General features: G+C 58.8%; 1 protein-coding gene across 1 annotated transcript in view; it reads right to left on the bottom strand.

Annotated features, from left to right (window-relative positions):
• FAM178B (family with sequence similarity 178 member B) overlaps positions 1-18908 on the bottom strand; it is a 94770-nt gene that overhangs the window by 3672 nt on the left and 72190 nt on the right. The window contains 1 exon segment of the mRNA XM_060170005.1: positions 11726-11851. Within this exon segment, the coding sequence (XP_060025988.1) occupies positions 11726-11851 (126 nt within the window).

Here is an 18908-nt window from a genome sequence, read left to right as displayed (position 1 = left end):
TGAGGTGAAGGTGGCCCTGTGCGGGTGGGGCACAGCCAAGATTACACCACCAGACAGATCCCGGGCTGATGCAAGAAGCAGAGGCAGGACTCGCCGGGGGACTGACCGCTGCTGGGGCACGAGCTGGACTGGAGCGGGGAGAGAGGGGCGCCCTGGGGACTGGGCTGGCAGCAGAGGGACCAGACAGTGGACAGTGGAGGCCACTCCACGCTGCTCTGGAGCAGGGAGCCTGGGTTGTGGAGGACAGACTGGGGGCACTTGGGGGAAGCAGGGGATGGAATCCATTGGGATGGAATCCACCGAAGTGAAAACACGGCTCTCAGAAGGATTACACTTCCTCCGTCTTTTTTTTTTTCTCTTTAAGATAATTTCTTTACAATGTGTGTGCTTTACTCATATAATCAGACTATAATGACAAAATTTTTAATTAATTTTAAACCAGACAATGCCAACGATAAACAACTGAGCCCAGGTGGGTCTGGGGTAGGTGCGGGGCAGGGGAGAGGGACGTGACCTTGGGAAGCACCCTCTTCGAGAGAGGGGCATTGAGCAAGCTGATGGTGAGAGGTGGTGGAAGCCAAAGAAAATATCCCAGGGCGATGGAGCCGTCGGTTGGCGGCCGGGAGGGGGGGCCTGTCTGCAGGGTGGGTGTGAAAGCCTGGGAGGGCTGTGGCAGAGGGGAGAGAAGGACCTTTCACCTGTAAACATTCCCCCAACCGAAGGGGGCGTGGAGGCGCTGGGCCGCGGGCTCAGGTGGAGGCCCTGGCCAGGCCCCCAGACCCCTGATCTCCCCTCCCCTGCAGAATGTATCTTCCTGGTAGGGGGGCGTGGTGAGGGTGGGCCTGGGATCTGAGGAGTGCCCTGGAGGAAAGCCTGTGCAGCGGGGATTTACTGAGAGCAAAGAGCGGCTACGTGTGTACGGGTTTCACAACTTCATTCTTAATGCCGATTCCCATAATTGAATCTGGAGGGAAAATCCCAGGGAAACTATTCTGAATACGTTTGTTTTTTTTTTGGGGGGGGGGACGAGAATAGCAAGGAGGAGGAGGTAGTTCTGAAGAAGAGCCCTGTTAACCACACTGTATAAGCCGATCGTCCGAAGGGTGGGTGAGGGTACGTGGGAACCATGCCCACTACCTGGAAGGAGGGCGGGAGCATTCTCCCCTCTTTGGGGAAAAGGGCTTCGCTATCAGCAGAGTCGCCCAGACCATTCCTCCCCGCGGTCTCTGCACTGAGAGGAGAGGTGAGAGAGGGTCCTTCCGCTCTCATCCAGACAAAGGGACAGACCGCGGCGCCGGGGACACGCCAGGCTTCTCCTGCACCTCAACCCTCCTCTCCCAGGCCCTGTTTCTGTGAAGGTCAGAGAAGCAAACCATGAGCAGAAACTGGGGCTCTAGCAGGCTGGGGGAGGCTGAACCTGGGTCTCCGTCCTCTAGAAACTTCCTCCGGTGGGGAGGGCAGGGGCTGGCCCAGGAGCCCGGCAGGGCCGGGCGGGAGACTGGGTAGGACGCTCAGTCAACAGCCAGGTGTGAGAGCTGCGTTTCCTGCTCCAGTTGTGCTGTGACCAGTTCCTGAACTCAGCAAGCCCGCTCCTGTCCTGCCGGCACCACAGAAACGTGGGGCTCTGTCTTCTCTTTCAAGATACTGGAAAGGGAGGCTGGAAAGAGGCCAGGCATCAGCGCGGCCAGTGCAAGGTGGCCCTTCCTCCTGTCTGAGGCCCCTTCCAAGTCCCTATGGGCGGGTGGGGGTATGTATGGGTGTAGGGGAGGGTGCCGGGTGGCTTCAGGGTTAGTGAGCAGTGCAGGGGCACACCTTGAGCGGGGGCTATATCCATCCAAGCTTGGGCATCTCGTCTGTAGAACGGGTGCTCCCCAGCTCAGGCCACCCACCCAGCACCTCCCGACTGGGGCGTGAGTGGAGGCTGGGAAGCCCCCAAGGGAAATGGGGCCAGGAAACCTCAGTCCACGACTTGGGGAGAGGCAGAGTCTGAGGCATGGGACGTGCCCGAACCCAATGCCGACAGGAAAGGATGGTCCCCTCCCGCTGCTGCCAGCGGGGCCTGCAGCTCCACCTTCCAGGTCTCTCCCTGGAGTCTGGCAGACAGACTTTTCTGAGAAGTTCTGTGCAGGATGCCTCCCTCCTGGCTCTAGAGCCTGGAGATGGGGCCCCGTCCTCTCCCTGGGGAAGGATGACACGGCAGAGAGATAAGGGACAGCCCACTGGGCTTGTCACCCGCGAAGGGGCCAGGGGAGGGGAAAGCCAGTGTCTCCTTTTCTGGTCCAGCTAGTTCTGACCCAGGAACCGCCAGCCAAGTCTTGGTGTACAGAGCCTTCGTCATGAGACGAAAGGGAAAAAGGGTGGACGGTTCCCAGGAACTTCATCCTTTGGAAAAATTCCCCTCTAGCTAATGCCAAGGGAGCTGGCGGTGGGTTATTTATGCTAAGAAACGGCAGAGAGGGGGAGGGAGAGGATCTCCCAGGAAGCCACTCGCTCTGGCCAGAACGTAATAGTTTCTCCCACCGCAGTTCCGACCAAGAGCGCAGGCTCACCCGAGGCAACCCTTTGAACCCAGCCCCCTCCCTGGAGGCTGCCAGCCCGGTGGGGGGCAGAGGGGGTACAAGGAAGGCGGGGGATGGTGGGTCTTGCTCTTGGCTGGAGGGTCCTGGGGGAGCAGGTCCAGCCAGGCTCTGGGGCAGCTGCTGTGGGGCATGGGGGTGGTGGTGGGGGGAGAACTAAGGCTGACCCAGGAACACCTGCTGGGGAGGACACACTGACTCAGAGGACACAGCCTTCCAGCCAGGCTGCTGGGGCCCAGGGGCTCACACTGCAGATGTCGCCGGCTCCCGCTCGGCAAGCTGGCCCTCAAGGCCAGCTGCTGTCCGGTTCCTTGCCCGGGATGCCAGGACCCCAGGGCAGCCTCCCTTGGTCTCACCTCTCCAGGCTCACAGGCTCTGGGGTTGGGAGTGGTCCTGTCCTGGGGGACCTGCATTCAGCCGCAGCCTGGCTGGGCTGCTCTCGTCCCCGTTTGGAAGGCCTGGAGGTCCAGGAGGAGAATTCTGCCATAGGTCCTGTCATTGCCACGTGTGGGTCTTCTCAGGGGTTCTGTTCCCTCAGAGACACTTCGCTGCAAACACACGTGCTGAAGGTCAGTTCTAGAACCAATGAAGCCTGGGAAAGAGTGAAGCCGCGCTGGTCCGCCTTGGGCCATTTCAAACCCAAGGCTAGAGCTGGGCCCTGATGAATTCTTTTCCTTCCTTCCTTCCTTCCTTTCTTTCTCCTTTTATCAAGTTGAGCCCTACAGCACTACTGCGCAGTGCCCTGACCCAGCGGGTTCCCACAGAGGTCCTGCTGACCTTCACTTTCAGTAGATGTGGAAGCTGAGCCTGGAGAGGTCCCCTGACTGCACGACCATCTCCACTAAGTGTTAGGCCCGATGCAAACGTCTGTACGTGCTCTCTTAAGGTGAACAAGCTGTGCGTGCGCGTGTGTGTGCGCGCGTGTGCTTGCACGCGCGCTCATGCTCCCTAAAGGGGATTTAACCCTGGAGAGAGACCAAGGCCCTTCTGCATTGCACAGCCAGGGCCCCAGGGCCTGCTAGAGGCAGGACAGGGAGAGGCTGAGGCTCCCCCCTGGGGAGGAGAGTCGGGGCAGCAGGCCTGAGCCCCAGGGCATGGTCTAGGTACTCCATCACACACCGGCTGGACAAATAACAACAGAAATAGTCAGTCATGAGTAATCCTGAGGTAGGGCTACTTGCAGGCCGCAGGCCAAGAGTCTCAGACTGGGGACAGACTGAAGCTCATCTGGCTAGTGTGTCCACCAGGGCTCAGGGGGAGAGGGGACGCGTTTTTTAGGGGAACCCCGTCTGGACCTGTCCTGGAGCGTGACACCTGCCACCATCTCTAGGTGCTATTTCTTCCTAACTTCTTCCGCCCCACAAGTTAAGTGCAAGATTTATTCCCCTTGCCCAGGCCGTTCCTGCTCCAAGTTGCACTCTCTGATCTTGGCTTGGGCAAGCACCAAAGCAGCAAGCAGAGGGCTGTGCCCACAGGAAAGCTGAGTATGGAAGTGGCTCTGACCAGGACAGGTCATCCTTCATAAGTCCTAGAGAGGAGGAAGTGACAAGGACGCATGACCCACATCCCTAGGAAATGACATGGTGACACGGCCCCTCTTCCTAGCCCAGGTCCCTGGAAGCACAGGGCACAGAGGCCAGAGAACAGACATCGCAGGCAGGACTTGCCAGACTCACCCCGGGGGCTTGCAAGGCCAGACACTCAGTTCTGTAAATGAAAGTGCCTGTTTAGGCGTGGGGGTGCGTGGAGCCCTAGACACGGAGCAGGCTGATGGGAGATGGGTTGGCAGCATCTGGACAGGACCAGCGCTTCCAGCTCAGCTTTTGGGAATGGCCACTGCCTAGAAAGTTTGTCTCAAGGGCCCAGCGGGGCGGAGAGATGGGATGTCTCTGCTGAGGCTGCTAGAGGACCTCGGGGCCCCGCATGGGTCCCCCTCCACAGGTAGCTCAGAAGATGAGCCCCTCACCTGCTCTTCTAGCTGCCCAGAGGAGGTGGGTTCAGAGACCTGAGACCCTGAACTCACCTGAAAGGGACAGAGGTATTCTTTTTTTAAGCTCTATCCTGAACTTGGAGTTCGACCCTGAGCAGCCCTGGCCCCTGCTCTTGGTAGTGAGGAGGGGAGGGAACTAGAGATGCAGTTGAGACAAAAGCAGGAAGGCCGAGGGCTTTTTGTTCCTGTGGACCTGCTGCAGGGGGTTATCTCAGCGCATCTGCCCCCCTCCTATGTCTGCGGTGGGAGGAACCGAGGGGCTGCAGGCAAACCCCTGCTGGAGCGCTCTCACCCAGCCCACCCTTCCTTTCTGGCTTCCTGCTGGCCATGGCGGGGGCGGGGGGGGGGGCGGGGGGGATTTGACAGGTGGGGGGATTGGCTGGCCCTTCCTGCTCCTCCAGCTGGGACTAGAGACCCTGACCCCAGGGGGATCTGGAACGGAAACCCAGCTCTGCCTGCCGCCCAGAGAGGGACAACATTCTCGGTGCCTGTGTTTGAGAATCTACGCCTGGGTGTGCACGTGTACATCAGTACGCGGATTCCAGAGCTGGAGGGAGCCCCTGAAACCAGCCAGGGTGTTGGCGGGGGCTGGAGGGGCCCCATGGAGCGGTGGCTTCCTCAAAAGCCATTTCCTCAAAAGCAACGGCCTCCTCCCTTCTCTTTCTTATCTTTCTCACACTCTGTATTGTCTCCTGGCGCGCTGGCATGGCCAGTGCCCGGGGAAGCACTGCCCTCCTAATATGTCCCATGGGTGTTAGAGAACAAGGCCTCTGCCCACGGCTGAAGACCAGAGGGATGCCATGGACACTAAGGCTTCCTGGTGCCCAGGGTCCTGCCCCCTCCTTTGTCGAGTCCCAGCCTCCCGTCCCCTACACCCAGGCCAAGGTGCCGCACAGTGGGGACTTCAGCCCGGATTCCAGGGAAAGATGTGTGACCTGGGCTGGCCACTCACTTCACGCCCGGCTACGTGATTAGCTTAGAGGTGAGCACATGACCCAAGCCAGGCCAATGAGACTCAACTTTGGGACTCTGTTAGGATCCAGGACAGAAGCTCTTTCTTTCCCCCTGGCTAGGGTTGCAGAGGGAAGGAAATAAGCCCGGGGTGTCTCAGAAGCAGCGGGAAAGCTGCCTGCGAACGCACCAAAAGGCAGAGCCTAGACATGCAGAGAGCGACACTGCAGTTTCACGACACTGCTCAGCCCTGGTCCAGCTGAGCCTGATGAGCCGTCCCAGGACCTCTTGGGACGTGTGCTTGTGTTTCTGTCACTACAGGGTCCTGGCAAAGACGGGGTGAGAAGGGACAGGACAGGCGGTGAGCAGAAGAGCAGTTGAGGGGGCCATGGTCTGTCTGGCAACTGCCCCTCCAGGCTGAGGACAGCTAGTGAGGGGCCTCACACACCCTTCCCGCTCCCCGCTCAGGTGTGTGACAGTGGGAGCTGAGCCCAAGCTGCTTACACAGGGCTCCTAGAAGGCGCTGCTGAACTCCCTGGTGGTCCAGCGGTTGGGACTCGGCCCTCTTACTGCTGGGGCCTGGGTTCGATCCCTGGTCGGGAAACTAAGACCCCGCAAGCGGGCACTGCTCCCCCCACCCACACTCCCGAGGCTGCTGGGCGGGGCTGGGTGCAGCTGTGGCGGGGGCGGGGTGGGGGGAGAAGGTCCCTCACCAGACTGTACCTGCTCAGGGCAGGCATTTTAATGGAAGCATGTGGTTGAGATAGACCCTGGACCCAACCCTCCAAGGCGACTCTGTTCAGGTGTGTGAAGCAATGTGTGGCCAAGCCACTGGCTGAGCGAACAGACTGTCATGACCACCGTAATCCAAGGACAGGAGAGACAGGCCTGGCATCGCCAGGAAGGAGGACCAGCAGGGCAAAGACACGGGCCTGAGAATGGAGGGTTTCTGGGAAAGACACCCCCTGCTTGGAATCAAATGGAGTGGTTTGACGCACAGGAGAAAAACCGCATGGATGAAGCAGGGCCAGCCGACACAGGCCTTGGATGGGGGGGTTTGAATATGATGTGACAGGCACTCAGGTTCGCTTATTCCTACGAAAGAATGGGAGAAAGACGATCGCAGAGCTGTCCAGGGGGACCTGAAGGATGGAGAGACAGAGGCAGGGGGGTCCTGGGGCAGAAGCAGGTGAGTCACCCGCATGGGGTAAGGACGGTGTCTACGGGAGGGACCCTTGAAGGGTCCTTAGGAGGACTGAGCCTGGGGGGGGGCAGGCCAGAGGGCAGGCCAGAGCTGCCGAGGACTCGGGCTGACTGGGCTTCAACAACAGCCGCCTGCAGAATCTAAGCCTCTCCTCCCCAGCTCAACAACACCACTGTAAGCCCTGCTCGCACACCTGCAAAGAAGCCAGAATTCCTGGGAGTCAATCAAAGCTGGCCTGGGCCCCCGGCCCCACGCGCCTGCAGACGCTCAGAGGTGCCCACTGTGGAGGGGCTCAGCGGCCACTCAGGTGGCTGTGATGTGTATCTGGGGCACGGATCTCCCTTTAGGGTCAGCTACCCAGAGGTCACCTCCCCAGGGGTCACCTCTTCGAAGTTTACTTCCAAAGGTGTCAGCTGTTCCTCATTTTGGAGGAAGTGAGGAGGAACCCAACGCAGCCTAGCCAGAGGAGGAACTCAGGGGTCCTCAATAGCCACTGTCCATTCTTCAAAACCAGTCCCCCTAATCTTGGCCTGACCAAGGCCCCCAGCCCTGTGGGCGTGGCTCTCCCTAAGGTGTGGGGCAAGGGGCAGGCAGCTCAGGGGAGAAGGCAGAGAGTGGAGGGAGAGGGAGGGCTTCCTGCTCCACCTGTCCTTCTGGGTGCCACGAGGGCCAGGAGCCTGTGCCCCAGCCAAGCCTGAGGGAGTCCACGTCCCCCTGCTGGTGTCGAGTGGCAGCGGGAGAGCGCAGGGCGCAGAGAGCCGGAGGGCAGCCCCCAACTCCCCAACCACACCCAGTCACGTAGGGCAGCTCTCGGCAGGGTCACCCGACACAGGGACAGGCCAGTGCAGGAGTAAAAGCAGTAGAACTTGTTTGTCAACTCTGTTAACACACGGGCACACCGTAAAGATACACAACATACAACACGCACGCACAGGACACGTGCACACACACACACATGCGCGGCAGTCCCGTGCCCTCTGCAGATGTGCAGAGACGCCAGGCGTGAGTTCAGAGGAATCTGTGAGGCAGGGCGGGGTTCACCCGAGCTTCAGCCAAGCCCAGAGCACAGCCCGCCCCTTCCCTGTTCACACACGCACTTCTCCTATAAACAAGCCTCACGAGCACGCAGACGGGAGCACAGGCCACGTGCGTGGGGAGGCGTGCGCAGGGTGAGGAAGCCGATGGGAGCCCCTTGCAGCTGCCAGGCTCAGTCTGGGTGGGGTGGCCTCTTGCGGCTGGGCCCTGGGGGGTCAGGGCCCATCACAGATGCAGAACCCTCCGTGGGTCCCCGGCTGTCTGTCCCGTGAGGGCACGGTCGGGCTCTGAGGAGGGTGTGCCCAAGGGGCAGAGGAGGAGACAGAACCGGCGGGTGCCTCAGTGCAGCCCCAATGCTGGGACATCCCCCTCCGTGGCCTTAGTTTTCTTTCCACACAATGGAAAGAGAGATGGTTAACTTCCTCAAACTTCCCAAATTTAACCAAACTGGGGGAAAAGTTCCACCCTACCATAAAGATCCTGGTTCTACAGACCTTCCAAATCCCTAGGGGAAATACAGAGCCCCAAATTCCTTCACTGTAGCATCCATGTGGCAGAAGGCCAGGGAGAAGTCAGGAAGGGTAGGGAAGTGTGGTCAACAGGAACGTCACACGCGACGGAGGTTTAACAAGACAGTCATCTCGATAAAAATGAGTTAAGTCTGGGCAAATATGGTTGAGGCAAGTCAGCTAAAAGAAAACAGAAAGTCCCCAGGAAACCCCTGGTTCTGGGCTGTACGGCTGAGCTCGTCGCTTTGAGGAGACAGTGAAATCCAGAGTCCAGTTACAAGATGTTTGCACAGAGGCGGAAAGGACAGCCTCACACACACACGGAGGCCTGGGAAGGAGCTGGCCTCTTGCAGAATTGGTACCCATGGGCCAGAGGGAAGCATCTGGAGGCCAACTCTCAGAGTACAAGCCTGCATTAAGACATCCTCGCCCACCTCTCTCAAACACGCGGGGCGCAAACTCCTCGCAGGGCAGCCCCAGACCCCCCGGCGTCACTCTCACCTCGATGCTCCTTCTCCTCTGGGAGAACCCCTCTCAAACCAGGCAAGCACAGGGCTGCCGAAAATCACCCAGGGGCTGAGCAACTTCTTTAGCCAAAAGCACTTTAAAATGCTCAAAGTACTCCGTCACCCCGTTCAGAAGCAGGATTCCTATTTTCCACACAAGCTCTGCCCTGATTTGCTAGGACACTTTCTGACTCTTGAGCTAGGACAGAACCCGCCCCCCCCAGCCCCCTCCCGCCTCCCATCCCACCCCCACCCCCTGCAGTGTTGCAGAAGGAGCAAGTTGCTTCTTTTGTTGAACTTGGTGGTTAGCTTTCTCAGGCAGGAATCTCACTAGCTTATAATTACAAACAATGGCTGTGATTGGTTCTCTCATAAGCAGGTGACACTTCCCAAGTCAAGGGCCTCCAACAGGAGAAGCCCAGGCCATCAACCCTTGTAGCCTTAATGAAACAAGGACATCAAGAGACAAGGGGGCCTATACACAGAGGCTGGTCTGAGGGTGGAGGGCGTGCAGAGGGAGGGTGCTTTCCAGCAGAGGGGTGGGAGGGCCAGAATGGGGTGGAAGAGAGAGTTCAGAGCGGGAGAATTACAACTGCATTCATTCATTTGTGCCCTCATTCAACCATCTAGCGCCCAACACAGCACGCGATGCTGAGACACCAGCTGTGCCCACAGTCTAGCTGGGGAGACAGACAAGTCAAGGGACAACTGCAAAGCCATGGGATCAGTGAGGAGAGAAGAGTCACACCCCGGGCAGGGAGCACCCAGCCTCCGGGGAAGGCAGGACCAGGAGAAGGCGGCTGGGAGCTTCCTGGGGGAGGGAGGAGCCTGGGCCAAGGCCCCAGGCAGAGACAGGAGGCGGGGTGGGGAGCAGAGGCTGGCAGAAGTGTTTATGTGCAGAGCTGGAGGAGGGCTGAGACCCAGCAGTCTTGGCAGGAAATCTCCCAGACAGGAGTGAGGGGCCTGGGGGCGGGGCCCAGCAGGGCTGCCCCAAACGCTGGGAAGGGCCTGTCCCCATTTCCTCCAGGCTGGGTCGCCTCAGGCCAACCTCACTCCGGCCTTAATTTCCCCGCTGCACCCCAAGCAGAAAGAAGGCAAAGACTTCGAGCTCTAGGGATAAAAGGCTCGGCCAGCCCAGACCACCACTCCCTGTAAAGCAGGGCAGATGACGCCCCCGCTCTTTTCGGCCAGTGAGTAGCCCGATCATCTTTGAAGATGAAACACGCCTGGGCCCTAACGAGGAGTCCGTGGGCTCAGCGGGGAGTGGGGCTGGGCTGCGGAAGTCCAGTCGTCTGCCCCACCCGGCCCTCCCGGTCTGGAGAGTACCTGGCCCAGGGGGACAGGATGCTCCACGTCGCTGTGCAGACTGCTGCCCTGTGCCCGCACCAGCCCCACCCCTCCACATCCCTTCTCTGCTCTTGGCTACCTCGGAGCAGGATCAATCCCAGCGGGCTCGAGCTGCAGCAAAGGCATCCAAGAGCTGCCCGGGCCTCACTTGCCGCTTTTGCTGCCCTGGACCAGCACCAGGCCAAGACACGCCGGCCCCTTGTGTTTCCAGGCCAAATGGGTCATTTCCAATATGCAGCCGACCGGGGTTGACACTTCACAGCCTCCTCTACATGCACGAAAACAGTCCTCAAATATAAAAGGATACCCTCAGCCCGCTTACTCCCCTCTCTTCCCAGGCTGTTGAAGGCACATCTGCTACCAGACTGTGAGGCGAGGTCCAGAGGCGGCCCCAGGGGCCTGGAGGGCAGCTTTTCCTTGGTCAGACCAGACGCAAGCCTCCTCTTCTCTCTCGCCCCTCCCCTTCTCTCTTTTTCCCTTCCCCCAGCCCAGACCTGGGGCCTGCGCACCTGTGTCCTGCTCAGACGGACCACCCCCAGGGGCTGACCCCACCTCTGTTGCAGAGCCCCCGGAACACCCAGACTTAACCTCCGTAACGAGCTCCAGTTTCGCGGGGAAACAGCCGGCAAAGGGGAACAGGGCCCGGGGACAGCTCACGTAAACTCACCGACATTAGGCACAACTGAGAGATAACCTTTCCTGCGAGTTCCAGGAGAGCAGCGTACACCTGGGGGTTGTCATATCTTCTTAACAGTTCATTTGTATTCATTGTAATTAATTCACTTATATCTGATTTGCAGAATGATGCCCAAAGGCTGGCCTTCTGGATGTCAACATCCAACCCCCGGGTGAGCTTTCTGGAACTACCGCCTTCCTAAATTAGCAGGATGCCTATCTGCAACCTTCATCCCTGAGTCCCCAGGGATGGGGGAGCTCACTGAGCTCTATCCCCCAACTCCCCAGGGAGCCAGGCTTGGGACTCCCAGGCTGAAGCCCCTACACCACCCCCCCCGCTTGACATTCACCCCCGGCGGCCACAGGCCTGACCACTCCAAGCCCCACAACCGGCAGGGCTCTGGGGTACCTTGTCGCCCCTGACTGCCGCCGAAGCATGGCTTTCAGGAAAGCTGGGCGATATCTGGAAAGTCAATTAGGAAGAACTGGGGGAAGGCCAAGGACTCAGCCCCAGTGAGGACCACGGGAAATAGGAACAGGGAGCTGCACCCAGCTCCACTCGCAGGAAACATGGGGCCTCGTGCATCTGAACATTCCCTGGGCTTCTCCTTTAGGGCACTCCCTTCCCACCCCACTCCCCTCGCCAGCGCTTCAGCTCCTGCATCCTCTCTAACGCGGCTGGCAAAGCCACGCCAGGCTGCAAAGGCCACAGCGAAACTCACAAGCCTGCACGCCTGTGCCCACTGCGCCTCCGTGAGGGGCACAGGCTCTGGGGAGATGGGCGGGAGTAGCTGGCTGGGCCCTGCCCCGAGGCCCTGGGCTTTCGGGATGGGCAGCCTTAAGGCCCCCCGCTGTGCCTTGTGGACAGCCCAGCCTTCCCTGCTACCCTGGGGTGGTGCCTTGGCAGAGGCGGGCAGGGGCTGGGTGCTCACCTTGTGGTCTAGCTGGGCACTGGCCTTTGGCTGCTTCTCCTGGCCGGGCGGCATGGTCTCAGGGCCCAGGTACTGCCCCAGGGTTGATGGCCTCATGAGGCTCAGGAGATGCCTGAGCGAGGACAGCTGGGGAGAGAAGGGCGGCCATAACTCACGAGTGCTTGGGGCACTTCGGGGACGCATGGCCGGGACACGCCGGCTGGCAGGCATGGGTCAGAGCCTAGGCTCTGGAGCCAGACCATTGGCTCCACGACCTGGGGGCACCTTTTCCCTTGGGAGCCATGTGGCCTCTCGGAGCCTATCCCCATCTGTGAAATGGAGACAAGCACACCCCTTCTTCCCGGGAGAAGAGGCTCTCATGCTCGCAGGGCATGCGTCCTTTACACAAGTGAATGAGGAGGGCTTAACCCACATCCCGGGACTGAGCAGACACTCAGGGCTTAGAAGAACCAAGACCAGAAGAGGGTCTCCTCTGCCACAGGACAAGACCTTCCCACCCTGAGCTGCTGCTCAGGCCTGCTGGCCCTCTATTGTCATTTAACTTCTCACCACCCGCGTTTTCAACACTCCTGAAAGAAGAGAGGTTGAGAACTACCTCCCTGCTCATCTCTGTGAACGAGAACGATGACTGCACTCATCGCCCCCAGCCCCCCTCCGCCTTTTTCCTTCCAGAGAATTTCAAAGCAAATCCGAACACCGTATCATTTTACCCACAAAGAGCTTCAAACAGAAAAGGATAAGGATTTTTTTCCCCAACATAATCACATCATTCTCTTGCCCAACAAAATTACCAAGAATTCCTTACACGATCAAACACCTGTGTTCAGTTTTCTCTGATTGTCTCAAAAATGTCCTTAGGCAGTTGCTTTGTTGGAATGGGATTCCCGCGCGAGGTGCACACACTGCCCTTTGGTTAATGTATTATATCACCCAATCTGCTAGCTGCCCTACCCCCCATCTCTGAACAAATGGGGGCACGTGGCCTGCATAAGTCCAGGTGTCTGCATCCAGCCACTCCTTCCCACCCAGCCCCTGCACCTGGTTTGGGCAGCCTCGGGTGGGCCCCAGCAAGGACCACCAGCTGCCCCAGAGCTAACTCACGGCCGGGGCTTCAGGAGGCAGGCAGTCTCTGAGCCCTGGGCCCCTCTGAGGCCACCTGTAACCCTGGGGAGGGAGGATGCAGAAGGAAAGAGCTGGGCCAGGGGAGTTCACAGAGGCACCGTGTCTTTAGATGTAGCAGGTGGAGGCTGGCCCAAAGGGCGAGGGCTAAGCCTCTGGGCCAGCTCCCTGCCCGAGCCCAGCCCTGCCTGGCACACCTGGCTTCTTCCCCCTGACTCACCCGCAGACACCTGCTCAGCACCTCAGCCAGCCACGGGCTTAGAAAGCCCACAAGAGCAGCTGGGCTGAGTGAGGGCGAGGAGTCAGGCCCGGGGCCTCGGCTCCTGGAAGGGGGCCAGGGCTTCTTGGCCTAGCGTCTGATCCCTTCAGAGAGGGAGGGCAGGAGGCAGGGAGAGAGAGAGGGGGAAGGTTCTGGGCGAAGAGAGGCACCATCTAGAGCTCCACCGACACCAGAGCTGTGCCGCCTTGCTCAGGCCTTCCAAGTCTGGCGATAGTTTCCAAAACAGCCCTGCCTGCTCCGGGCTCACAGCTGTGCAAGCACAGGAGCGGGCTCTGCAGCCCACGCCCCCAGAAGCAGCCCTTCGGCAGGCAGCCCCGCCCCAGCTGGGACCCTCCCTGCTAGGAGCCCTGGGCGGGCCGGGCTGGGCCGGGGAGCACACAGCAGTGGCTGGCTGCTCCCACGGTTTTCCTCTCACTCTGTGAAAACAGCTTCACTCTGCTCAGCACGGCAAGCTGCTGCCTTCTGATTGCTTATTCTCCTTTGTTCCCAACTCTGGCAGCCGCAGTCATCCCCTCCCTGGGAGACACACCCTTCTCTGCGCGGTCAGGACTTATTTGGGCTGCGTGGGTCCCAGCAGGGCCAGGCTCTGACCAGCACGCCTCCCCACTTTACCCCCACCGCTGGGAGCTGTCTCTGCAAACACTCAGCCTGTTAGGACAGACGTCCCCAGGCAAGAAGCAAATGATCACCCAAAAAGGCAGGCCTCCGCTGGCCTTGTCGGTTTGTCCGGCAAGAGGCGGCAGACAGTTCCGGCGAGGCAACTGTCCACACGGCGGTCCCTCCTGTGCTCAGACTCCAGCAGCTGCTTCTATCGGCCCAGCGGAGAAGGCCAGCATCTTAAATGTCTGCGAGGCCCCGGGTGGCCCCTGTTGTTCCCTGGAGCCTGTGCCCTGCCTGGGCCTTCTGACCGGACACTGCGCGGCTGCCCCCTCCGCCTTCCAGCCTTCCTCCGGGCCCACCTTCCCAGTGAGCCCCCCACACACACACCTGCCCGCCCAGCAGCAAGCACCCCTTCTGACATGCTATGTAATTTTCTTGTTTGTTATGTTTATTATTACTTGTCGCCTGCCCCACTCTAGAACGTAAGCTCCGTGAGGACAGTTTTGGGTCACTGCAGTGTCCCCAGAGCCTTGCACAGCACCTGGCACATGGCACAGTTGTTCCGCCTTATCCAAAGTTTCACTTTGCACGGTTTCAGATACCCGTGGTCAACCGAGATCCGAAAATATGAAATGGAAAATTCCAGAAATAAACAGTTTGTAAGTTTTCGATCGCACGCACCCTTCCGAGTAGCGTGATGAAATCTCGCGCAGTCCTGCTCCGTTCCTCCCTGGATGTGAACGTCCCTGTGCCCAGCGGATCCTACCCCGTTAGTCACCGGGTGGTCGTCTCAGTTATCAGATCGACTGTCGCAGTACTGCAGTGCTTGTGTTCTTGTGCTCAAGTAACCCTTATTTTACTTAATAACGGTCCCAACGCACAAGGGTAGTGATGCTGGCAATTCAGATATGTCAAAGAGAAGCCGTAAAGTGCTTCCTTTAAGTGACAAGGTGAAAGTTCTGGACTTTAGAAGGAAGGAAAAAAAATCACATGCTGAGGTTGCTAAGATCTACAGTAAGAACAAATCTATCCGTGAAATTGTGAAGAAGGAAAAAGAAACCCATGCTGGTTTTGCTACTGCATCTCAAAATGTAAAAGTTATGGCCGCAGTGCATGATAAGGGCTTAGTTATGATGAAAAAGGCATCCAGTTTATACAATAAGATATTTTGATGGGGAGAGACCACACTCACGTAGCTTTTATTGCAGTATATTGTTATAATTGTTCTGTTTCATTATTAGTTATTGTTATTAATCTTTTACTGTGCCTAATTTATAAATTAAACTTTATCATTGGTAGGTATGTATAGGAAAAAAACATAGCATGTATAGGTTTCAGTACTATCCATCATTTCAGGCACTCACTAGACATCTTGGACTGTATCCCCCGCGGATAGCAGGGACTATTGTATATGCTTAATAAGCATTTGTTAAATGAGCAAATGAACGAATAGCAGGTCAGGTCTGCAGCTGGCCTTTCCATAGTAGATGCAGAACTCTGTCTCCCTTGATTTTGGCCATTCGAAGCCTGTGTTTTCCAATCTCCAAACTGGAAGGCGTGGCTTGACAAAGCAGGCTTGCTGTGTTGTAAGAGGTGGCCTGGGATAAGAAACGAACTCCCGATTTCTCTCCAAACCTGTTCCACCTGTGTCTTGCCTGTCTCAGTAAAGGGCTTCTCCATTCTGCCAGCTGCATAGGTCTTGGAGGCCTCCTCGCCTCCTTTCTCTCCCATTCCACATCCCGCTGGCTGTATTTGGGAAATACACCTAGAATCTCACCACTGCTCGCCACCTGCGTGCGCCGCCATCTCCCCAGGCCAAACCACCATCAGCTGTTGCCAGGATTACTGCAATTGCCTCCTTCCACCCGCAACAGTCTAGTCTCAACACAGCAGCCAGTGTAATTGTAAAAAAAATTTAAAAATCAGATTATGTCCCTCCTCTTAATCAAAACCTTCCAGTGGCTCTCCACTTTGGCATGAAAGTCAAGCCCCCACCTGAGTCCCCACTTACCTCTGACCTCAGCTCCTCCTACCCACCCTCAGCCCTCTGCTCCAGCCACACCAGCCTCTCCTTTTGCCTCCAACCTGAGAGGCCTTTGCCTGCCCCAGTGCCTTTGTACCGGCTGTTCCCTCTGCCCGGAATGCTCTTCCCCAAGAAACCTGCGTGGCTCCTTTAGGTTGGTGCTCAAATGTCCCCTTCTCTGTTCACCCCTATAAAACAGCATCCCCCCAACACTCCCCCTCCTCTTTATCTGGCATTATTTTTCTCCATAGCACTTATCACCATCTGGAATGCCAAAGATTTACTTCTCTCTTGGTGCCTGTGTCTGTCTCCGCTGAGTTTCATGAGGGGAGGAGACTGAATGAACGCTGTTCAGGGTTGTATCTTCAGTGCCCTGAGCCGTGTCTGGAGCACACTAGTGCCTTGGGGCCAAAACCCTGCTGTTTCTGGGATATTCCCATGATCTGCAGGAACAACACGAAGGAAGCAGTTTGAACCTGAGGCTCTCCTGGAAGATGCAAGCCTTGGGGCTGCTGCATCCCGACCACCTACAGAAGTCCTGTCCCTCAAATTCAGTTCTTCAGCACCTGCTCCTGGGGCCTCCGGCTGCAGTCTGCGATGGAGAACCAAGCGATCCAGGCATCAGGGACTCCTCCTGCCCAGCGGTGCCCTGAGAACCCGCTGCCTGGGCACTCACCCCAGATCCTCTCCTTCGACGAGCCAATTCTCAACCACTGAAGTCCCCTTCACGGTAAATCAATTGCTAAGGTTTATCAAGCACTTATGCATGGATGAAGGAAGGGCCGGCCCTTGTCCTCCTATCTGCCAGCCAGGACCAAAGCTCAAGGGACCAGCCGGGCACCTCAGCTGAAGCAGCAGGTGTGGTCCAGGCCGTCACCACAACAGGATCCAAGGAAGGGGCTGGAGAAGCAGAGACAGCACACTGCAGGGGTCCCAGGCACCTGGGTTTGCATCCTGGCTCCACGGCTTTCCCACTGTGCGACCCTGAGAAGTCTCCTAACCGTGCCTGCCTCCGTTTCCCCATCTGTCCCGCACCGGGGCTCAGCCATGCTCTGCAGCACGTTAGAGCCACCACTTCGGGTGGGATGTAACGGATGGAAAGGAAGAAGTGCTCCAGGCACAGAGCCACGTGCAGAGGGTGGCTGGGCTGGCCTGCGAGGAGGGCCCAGGCAGCCACGTGGTCGAGGAGGTGTGGGGAAAGCGGGGCGTGGGGGCTTGACGTGGGCGGCTGCAGGGCCAAGGTGGCCCTCTGAAGGCGTGTGTCATAAGGAGCCGCCGGCAGGCCTGACTGGAAAGGGGAGCGCCTGCGGCCCAGAGACCTGGCAGGAGGCCGTGCAGCAGCCGCGGGCTTGCAGGGGGGACAGGGAAGCACATCAGGAGGACAGCGGGCAGGCTAGAGCCGCCCGTCTGCCCCTCGAGCCGCCGCGGGTCTGGCGCAGCTTTGCCTGGCCCGCCTGCTGCCTCTCTCCTTCCTGTGGCACGAGCACTGACGCGCCCTTCGAGACCTGGCTCGGGACGGCTCTGGAAGCCACTTCGCTGCCCTCGGGCAGAGTCAGTCACGGGGCCCTCGGCCTGCCTCTCTCACGCTCACACCCTCTCCTCCGAGGTCGTCTCCCGGTGCAGAGCCTGGCACACAGGAGGCGCTAGGCTGGGGTCTCACGAACGCACGGCAGGCACGCGGGCAGGTGGGTGACAGGTGTGGTGGGATGGCCCTGGAGCTGGGACCCGCAAGGGCAGGGCTGGACTCCACGCCAGACGGCTGGGAGCTCCCAGGCCAGCTCTCCCTGGGGGAGGCATCCTCCCGCCCCGCCCCCACCAGCCCCGCTCACTCGCCTCCCCTCCAGGTCCCCGGCAGGCCAGACCACCCAGCTCTTCCCCAGCACCACTCCCCTCGCCACTCTCTGGCCCTCATCACGCTCCCCGCAGTCTCCCCTGCGTAGGCTCTGGCTAATAAAAAACAAATCAAAACAAAACCCCAAGCCTTGAATTGACCCTCATGCTCGAGCCAGCCTGTGTTTTCCTGATCGCTGCCAAGCGCTGCCGGACAGACGGCGGCGACCCCCACCCACCACGTGCAGCCAGTCCTGCCTTTCCTGATCTCGACACTCTGGCCTCTCACCTCCGCCCTGCTGACATGTGTTGGGTTCTCCGAGGAGCTCGGTGGCCGCACTCGGGTCAACACCAAAGCCTGTCTACCAGGCTGCCCCCACCCCGGGAGCCTCCTGGGATCACTCTGTCTTGTCCTCGCTGGTGCATCTCTGCCTGTCCCGCCCCTAACCGTTTGGCCCCTCTGTTCTCTTTCTCGCAGAGATGTTCTGTCATCAGGCTCTCACCTTTGTGAAGTGACCCCTGAGCAGGCCACCCTCCACTCCTGCCCTCCCAAGGTCTCTGCCTGGGGAACCTTCCTTTGCACACCCGGGAACTCAACCTTGGGTTCCTTCGGCCCACACGTGTGTGCTGAGGTCCTGTGTGTGTCAGGTACTGTGCTAGGAGCTGACGGGCAGTAGTGAGCAGAAACCATTTGGTCCTTGCACTCAAGGAGCTGCTGATGCTGTGTGTGTGTGTGTGTGTGTGTGTGTGTGTGTGTGTGTGTGTGTGTGTGTGTGTGTGTGTGTGTGTGTGTGTGTGTGTGTGTGTGTGTGTGTGTGTGTGTGTGTGTGTGTGTGTGTGTGTGTGTGTACACAGACCCTGAACAAATAAAAATATATCAGGAGGTGAGCACCATGAATACTTTCAGAGTGTGCTGGTGCCAGGGCACTTTTTGGACTGGGTGGTCAGCAAAGGCCTCCTGCGGAAGGTGACACTTCAGCTGGAACTGGGGTGAGAAGACACTCACGCCGTCCTAAGTCTTGGGGAAAGCATGGAAGGCCGAGGGGGCAGCCGGGGCAAAGCCAGGCCGGGCCTGCTTAGATGAGCCAACCCAAGCGGTCACCTTTCTGAGCTCCCGCCCTGCGATCGTGGCCTCTCAGACTCAGCCATGTGGTCCACCAGCCCCAGGAGCGCCCAGAACATCCTCTCAGCGCTCTGGCCGCGGGCCTGCCCCGTGTACCTCCAGTGACTAGAGACGCAGCCTTTCGCCGGGACTGCCTTGCCTGTCTCGTGCTGTAGAACTAGACGGCTCAGCTGCACCCAGCAGCTCTTCTGGGGTTCCAGGGAGACCC

The sequence above is a fragment of the Lagenorhynchus albirostris genome, chromosome 13 (assembly GCF_949774975.1).
Source record: "Lagenorhynchus albirostris chromosome 13, mLagAlb1.1, whole genome shotgun sequence".
Taxonomy (NCBI): Eukaryota; Metazoa; Chordata; class Mammalia; order Artiodactyla; family Delphinidae; genus Lagenorhynchus; species Lagenorhynchus albirostris.
This window is presented reverse-complemented; position numbering and strand designations above follow the sequence as displayed.